This window comes from Theobroma cacao, chromosome 9 (assembly GCF_053813885.1).
Source record: "Theobroma cacao isolate CCN51 chromosome 9, ASM5381388v1, whole genome shotgun sequence".
NCBI classification, from domain to species: Eukaryota; Viridiplantae; Streptophyta; class Magnoliopsida; order Malvales; family Malvaceae; genus Theobroma; species Theobroma cacao.
This window is the reverse complement of record NC_142647.1, coordinates 16,603,613-16,611,853: the sequence shown is the minus strand read 5'-3', so window position 1 is coordinate 16,611,853 and position 8,241 is coordinate 16,603,613. Positions and strand designations below refer to the sequence as shown.

The window sequence follows — 8,241 nt, the reverse complement described above, 5'->3', positions numbered from 1 at the left end:
ATATAACATGACAAGCAATATTTTAATTAATAATAATTAATAACTACAAGTCATAAGGACTTATATTTCTCAAAATAAAAATAAAGAAACTTAATTAAGTGTATTAAAAGAATAAAACTTATTTAAAATATTTTGGACACTTTTCGAGTATTTTGCCAACAAAAAACACAACGGTTAAAATGACCAAAAACACCCAAATTAGTTATTTGTTCTCATTACACCCGATTTAGAGTGTGAGAAGGAGTCATCATTTGTTAGGTTCTTTCTTGTGATTTGTTAGAAGAAACAATCTGGTCGTACAGATAGAACACAACGAAACAAACAAACAAACAAACAACAAATAAGAACTCATGGTTTCATCAATCTTTTTCTGACAAAAGATTATACCACATCCATACAGAAGAAATAGGAAGAAGAAGAAGAGAATACAGAGATGGGAACATTTAAGAGCTTTAGAAAGGCTTATGGGGCTCTCAAGGACTCAACCAAGGTTGGCCTTGCAAAGGTCAATAGTGAATTCAAGGTATTATTATTTTTCCCTTTGCTGGGAATGATTAATTATATGGTTCCTATTTTTCTAATTAATTTGGGTTCCTAAAATGTTTGATTGCAGGATTTAGACATTGCCATTGTAAAAGCCACCAACCATGTTGAATGTCCTCCAAAAGAACGCCATGTTCGAAGTAAGTTCCCATTTGTTTTCGTTGTATGAATGTGAGATCTATGCAAATTGGATAATGGCTCTTGCACCTGAGTTAATTTGTGTTGGATTAATTCTCTTTTTTATTTATTTATTTTTTCCTCTATTTTGACAGAAATATTTTCTGCGACATCAGTTGTTCGTCCACGAGCAGATGTGGCATATTGCATTCATGCTTTAGCAAAGAGATTATCCAAGACCCGAAGTTGGATTGTAAAAAAAAATTTCTTCCTTATTCCTTTCCTTTCCAAGTTTTTGGTTTTAATGCTCAATTTATTGCAAGTGTAACTTGTTATTTAAACATTGTTTGAAAATTTGTCCACGTCAATCTCAACAGGTGGCCATAAAGATTCTAATAGTTATTCACAGAACATTAAGAGAAGGTGATCCTACATTTAGAGAAGAGCTTCTAAACTACTCACACAGAGGACATATTCTCCAAATATCAAATTTTAAAGATGATTCAAGCCCTCTTGGTATGTATGCCCCTTTTGAATTACTATTTACACGGGGATAAAAGAATTTTTTAATTCCACAAACAAGTTTATAGAATTACTTGTATTTGAAGTACGTAACTCTCTAAATAATAATTTTCCTTTGGAAAAAGGTATTAGCATTTTTTAATTTATTATTACTTTATTTACAGCATGGGACTGCTCTGCATGGGTTAGGACATATGCATTGTTTTTAGAGGAACGACTTGAATGCTTTAGAGTGTTAAAATACGATATTGAAGCAGAACGCTTGACAAAGTCATCGCCGGGGACAAGCAAGGTTTTTTTTTTCTTCTTTTCCCTTAATTTTTTTAATGAAAGATGCTAGCCGTAATTAATATAATTTAATCCCATAACCCTATGTTCTAAATTCTTACAGGCACATAGTAGAACAAGGCTTTTGGCTAGTAATGAATTATTGGATCAATTGCCTGCATTACAACAACTTCTTTATCGTCTTGTCGGTTGTGAGGTATTTCTTGAATTTATCATCTACAATTAGATTTTACATTTTAAATAATTGTGGGGGTATTATTATTGTTATTGTACATGTGAAATTAGGTTTTGAGTTACGAAATATTTCCACCATCTTAAATTGAGTGTCCACCTTTCCTACTGTCTCAAAACTGTTTATTTTACTTATTAATTTTTAATAATTAAAAAAATTTACATTAAAAATAAGATTTATAAATGTCATAAAAGAATTTTTTAAAAAATAATATTAAAACATCAAAGTCAAAATATATTTATTAGTTTTTGTGTCTAATAAAATATAGACATTCAATTTGAGATAGAAAAAATGGAATCAACCTGCTCTCATGACATAAGCTTCACATTTTTCTTCTAAAAATTTGAATCTAAAGCCTCTTAGTAGAAAATTTTCAAAGTCTTACTGTTTAAATATTTTATTTCCAAAATATTTGCACCTTTTTTATTATTTTTAAGTTGGTATTTTGTATATTATTTACATTTTGCAGCCTGAAGGAGCAGCTTACAGCAATTATCTTGTCCAATACGCCTTAGCTTTGGTATGCATTAATTATATACATACATATACACACCCATATATATATATATATATATATTGTAAATCTTTTTATTGTTCTATATTTCTTGTTTGAAATTTTTAACTTTTTATATTGTTATTCATGTAGGTATTAAAAGAGAGTTTCAAGATATATTGTGCTATCAATGATGGAATTATCAATCTTGTGGATATGGTAGGTTATCATGACATTGAAATAAAAAATAAACATCAAAATCATAGTTTATTAGTTTCTATTTCATTATTTTATGAGAAATTTCATTTTTTTTTTACAGTTCTTTGATATGTCAAGACATGATGCAGTCAAAGCTCTTAATATGTACAAAAGAGCTGGTCAACAGGTTGATAAATTAATATTGCTACTATTCTTTGTCTGTAGAACTGTATATTAAATTAATTATTAATTATTTATTTTTGTATAACTTTTTTCTTTTTTTACCATCCAGGCTGAAAATCTTGCTGAATTTTATGAATATTGCAAAGGATTGGATCTTGCTAGGAACTTTCTGTTTCCAACATTAAGACAGGTTCTTTCTTTAAGTGAAAATTGAAAGAATTAATAAATTCCCAAGAATAGGGCCTTACAGTTTTTTTCTTCCTTGCATTGAGCAGCCACCACCATCATTTCTTGCAACAATGGAAGAATATATCAAAGAAGCTCCACAAACAGGCTCTGTCCAAAATAGACTGGTGAGAGGACTTAATTACTCTATATTATTATATCTCTTCTCTTTGGAATTTTCTGTGAAATTAATCTTAAATTATCATTCTAAACTGCATTTAAAATTAATCTCTTAACGAGATATTTATTTTATTCATCAAATAATTATACTAAAATTGTGGATGCCTCATTGGTAATTTAAAAAAATGATGTTGTAGACTTCAATATGCTCAATTTGCTTGTTGTCAATATTGTTTAATTTACTTGAACTTTTATGGGGGATTATTAGTTTGCCAGAAGTTAAAGGCCCAATTAATAGATTATTTTAGTGTGTTTGTTGTCTTGGTCATTAATTGGAATTTATGAATTATTTTTAAGCATTTTCTACTTTTTAAAAGTTATATATTATTTGGTCTGAATTGAAAATAGTTGGAAGAGTTTTAGATAGAATTTTTAGCTAAAATAGTATTTTTTTGAGTTTTGATCATTATTATTTTTATTTTTTTTTAAATTTATGTATGTCATTAGTTCACAGCAAGAATACAAATGTTTGAGAGTCTCATAAACGAGACATACAAAAGACTCACAACAACATCTATCCAGCATCAATGCTCCTTAATTGTAAATAATAAATTTGTTGCATTTTATTTGTGTTTGTTTTTATAATGTAGGAATATGAAGAGAGAGAGCAATCACCTTCAGCACCAGATGAACCTGTAAAAACAGAAAAGAAAGAAGATAAAGTTGAGGAGCCTGAGCCTAAATCATTAATTGATCAAGAAGAGGAACCACAACCTAGGGAGGAATTGGAGGAACCTCAACCACTTATATCGACTGAAAATACAGGAGATTTGTTGGTAAGTTTTATGTGTATATAATATAATATTTTTCAATCTCCTTAACGCTACTGGGTTGGGTGAGTTTTTCATCAAATAAATTCTTCTTAATTTGTCCAGGGTCTAAATGAAATAAATCCAAGGGCTTTAGAACTAGAGGAAAGCAATGCATTGGCTCTTGCAATAGTCCCACCAGGTATGTGATATACAGTAAAGTATGGTGATTCAGGTAGCTGTAATTGTGTTTTCTTTTACTAACAGATGAAGCAATTGGTTACAACAAAAATTGGTAACAAACTAATTATGCCAAATTCTTTCGTTGGTTGATAGAAACAAAAGGCAAACAAATTCCTTAATGTGTTAAAAATTGAGTGCATTAGTGCTTACTTATTATTAGTATTGTCTTTAAAATCCATGCTAATAAATAATTGTTGAGCTAAAAATAAACACAAACGTACAAATATATTACTTAAGAGGGCCAATGTTATGAATCTTTAGAAAAATTATTTAATTCTTTCATATGTTGTGAAGCCTTATCCTAAAGTAAAATTTTAATAAGTTAAGGGCGGTGATGGACCTGTCGACCATTTAGCTTCACTCCTTTTAACTATATATATTATAATTAAAAGCAAATGGCACCTTTAGTGTTCAAGTTCAAGTCTCATTATCTATGAATTTAGTCCAATTTAATGTTATTTTGTTTGATTGGTTTGTTAATTTCTTTCATACTATTTGATATATACCGAAAATTATTTGCTTGTAAATGTTATTTCCTCATGTAATATATATTCTCACAAGAAAACGTTATTTAATTAAAATTTATGAAATAGAATAAGATTTGCAATTAATTTTAGAGATAGTAAGTAAAAATGTCTCATATAGAAACATAAAAATATCATCATTTCTTGATTTATTATGACATTTTTAAATGTTAAATTTGTTACTTTCATGACCCTTTTGCCACCTTGTTCAATTAACTTTTGATCGTTTGCTTCTTTGAATATGCTATTTAATACTTAAAATTCAATAATTGTATTATATATATATATATATTTATATATATATATTCTTGAAGGCACTGATTCAAGAAATCATGGTATAAGTGAAATTGGTGGTACGGGATGGGAGCTGGCACTTGTTACTACACCTAGCAGCCATACAGCTCCTGTGGTAGAAAGCAAATTGGTTAGTTTTTCCTACTCAATATTAGTTTACTTATTTTTACAGGAAAAAAGCTTAGTTAAAAGTTTTTGTACTTTAGGGTATAATATTTTTATGTTGGTTGAATTGCTATGCTTACTTTTCTTAATTTGAAGTGTTAAACTTGCAATGTAGCTAGTCTATTAATTTTGAATGTGAATCTTCTTTGCTATAATAATTAAAAATAAATCTTTTATTATTTAAGAAATTGAATTTAAATAAATTCTTATTTTTTTTCTTACATTCAATTAATCTCTTATATTTTTATTTTGAGTCAAATAAAGCTTATAAATGATTGACTAACTGCTATTAATCAAAATGTCACTTATCATTTTATATCACGTGATATTAATGTAGTATACTTACATGTGATAATAGATGATAACGTGTCATGTTGATATGGCATGATGACATAATCATATGGTATTTTCATCTTTTACGTCATTGTCATGTTAACGTCATGTGAATATAAAATGATAAGTAGTGTTTTAACTGATAATAATTAGTCAATTGTTAGTTATAAAGATATACTTGACTCAAAATAAAAATATATGGATTTGATTGAATGTAATAAAAAATTGAAAACTTATTAAAATTTATAAAATAATTCAAAGAGTTTTTCCAAATATTATGTCATTTTTTCATATACTATTATGACAATATGAGATAAATTAGTATTACTACTTCATTTTGAATTTTGTCATTATTTTTAATTGCATTCAATTTTATTTTGATTGATTTTTGAGGAAAAAATCAATTGTGCGTGAAATATTTTGTTTATACAGTTTTAAAAAATATTGGAGAAGCAAAACTTTTAAGATGGTAAATCACAATTTTTCCATCACAATTGTGAAGGGAGGAGAGAGATTTAGTGTGAAATTCCATGTCAAGAAAAAGTACATGGACTAATACAATTGAAATATAATGACAAATTTTAACATGGAGCCACAATGTAGTACCAAATTTGATAGTTATTGCTGAGATTAATCCATTTAGTGATGATAAAGAATTGGTTTTTGGATAGGCGGGTGGATTCGACAAGTTATTACTTGATAGCTTGTATGAAGATGAAGCTGCTAGGAGACAGATTCAATTGACTAATGCAGGATATGGATATGGATATGGATATGAAGGGATGGCTGTGCCAAACCCATTCCAGCAGCAGCATGATCCATTTATGTTGTCTAACAACATTGCTCCCCCAACCAATGTACAAATGGCTTTATTACAAGAGCAAATGATGGTACAACAACAACAGCAGCAAATGATGATGGTACCTTACCAATACCAATCTCACTATCCTCAACAGCCTCAATATCTTCAACAGCAGATCCAAAATCCATTTGGAGACCCATTTTTTAACCTCCCACCAGCTTCAACATCACAACAAGGAAATCATGCACTACTTTAAATGTTATTTCAATTTTAATTTATTTTTTTAAAATTCTTTCAAGAAGAGGAATCATTTGTTTATTCTGAAATTAATTTTACTTATTTTTTCACTCAATAAAATATAAAAGTTTGTCCTTTTCGTACCTCATGCTATTGTTTACTTTCTTATTTTTTAACTAATCAATTAATGTGTTTTAAACATTCAACTAATAATTTTACACACTTTTAGTGATTGACTTGTTATATATATATATATATATATATATATATATATGTATATATAAGTATAACTCATCCTTAGCCCTAAATTATCCAAATTATAATATCTAATTTTAATATTTTTTAAGGTAAAATATATTTTTCTGTAAAAGTACCAAAGTTTTAAAAATTCCCAGTTATAATTAATATCAATCAAGTGATACTGTAGATGTATAGCCTACAAGTTAATTGAATTGGTTGTATTGATACAATTTTATCTATTAAATTCTTGCACTGACATATTGATATTAATTTATAAGGTAAACTCCATGGAGTGAATATGCCTTGCAAAAGGAATTACGAAAACTTGTAATTATGAAATTTTTATTTCATCAAAACTTGTTCTTAAATTCTTCCTATTTGATACTTTGTCAAGACTGAATGTTGATAAAAACGACATACTAATACATGTTATACTCTTTACTTGTGAAGTAAGTAATGGGTTTTATATATTGCCGTATGAAAATACTTGAAAATAACATATGAACACTTCTTACAAGAAGAAATTTGTTGAACATTACCCATAATGAGAATTTAATTCAATAGTTCACTTAAGTGTCTACGGAAATATTGTCATGTGCTAGTAGTATTCAGGTTATTATATGTGGAAATTGCTATACTTTTATACTACTTTAGCAGTTCTACCGACTTAGGATATTATAAATTTAATTTTGTTTCATAAACCTGAACCTAACTTTTTTAATAGACCTAAGTCAAACTTAAAATTTTATTAGAAAAAATAAATTCAATTAGATGGCCTCACACCTAAACAAAAAAAAAATGGTGGCAACCTTTTTATTTTTAAATTATTGTGGGATCTTAGACCTGCACATTGCAACAAAACAAGAAATTAAGTTAAAGCAATTATGAATGGTAATTGAAAATTATTTAGACTAATATCAACATATTTTAGAAAAGGAGTGCAAGTTAGCATAATTTGAAAGTTTAAAAATGTAAACAAATATAATTTTGGGACAAATAATATCTATGTTAATCACCAACCAAAATATCAAATATATGTACTTTTTTTTAAAAAAAATCAAATATATATGTGTGAATATATATATATATATATATATATATATATATATATATATATATTAGTATATATAAACGTAGTGCCCATTGGTACTGTTTCAATTGGCTTCAATTGGCCATCCAAGGGTCATTCAAATTTGAAGGTCTACAAGTTTTTTTTTGTTTTTTGCTTCAGTTTATCAAAGTGATGTTGTTTTGACTGCTTGGGTTATCTTTTTTTGTTCCTTTCGTGCTTCCTTCAAAACGACATCGTTTTGAGAACATGGCTTAGGGTTTTTCCCTAGGGAAGAGAACGATGTCTTTTTTCTTTTTGTCGTTTGCTCTCACTTGGTTTGTATTGTTTTTTGTTTTTTTGGTTATTGGGTTGGTAGCAAAGTTGTCATTTTGCTTTTACCATTTTAGTTCTCTCACCATTATCTTTTTCCCCAGTTCAGTCGATAGAATGGTTGATTTCATAGGTATTGGAAGGTTAAAGGAGATGAGTGGTCAATTTTTGGAGAGATAGCAAAGTGATTGTTATAAGAGGTGTTGATTTTTAAAGGGGAGGTGGGATGAACGGTTGTTTCTAGGAAAGAAAAAAAGAAAAGGGAAGAAGAGAAAGAGACGTAGGAGCAAAT

General features: G+C 28.2%; 1 protein-coding gene across 1 annotated transcript; it reads left to right on the top strand.

Annotated features, from left to right (window-relative positions):
* Nucleotides 1-433: 433 nt before the first annotated feature.
* On the top strand, nucleotides 434-6,347 carry LOC18589395 (ENTH/ANTH/VHS superfamily protein). The gene is made up of 15 exons (XM_007014351.3): nucleotides 434-523; nucleotides 614-683; nucleotides 816-913; nucleotides 1,038-1,176; nucleotides 1,347-1,474; nucleotides 1,574-1,666; nucleotides 2,172-2,222; nucleotides 2,349-2,414; nucleotides 2,515-2,580; nucleotides 2,686-2,766; nucleotides 2,852-2,929; nucleotides 3,572-3,757; nucleotides 3,857-3,932; nucleotides 4,812-4,921; nucleotides 5,961-6,347. Exons 1-15 carry the CDS (start codon nucleotides 434-436, stop codon nucleotides 6,345-6,347), a joined length of 1,719 nt encoding a protein of 572 aa, XP_007014413.3.
* The last annotated feature ends 1,894 nt before the right edge of the window (nucleotides 6,348-8,241 follow it).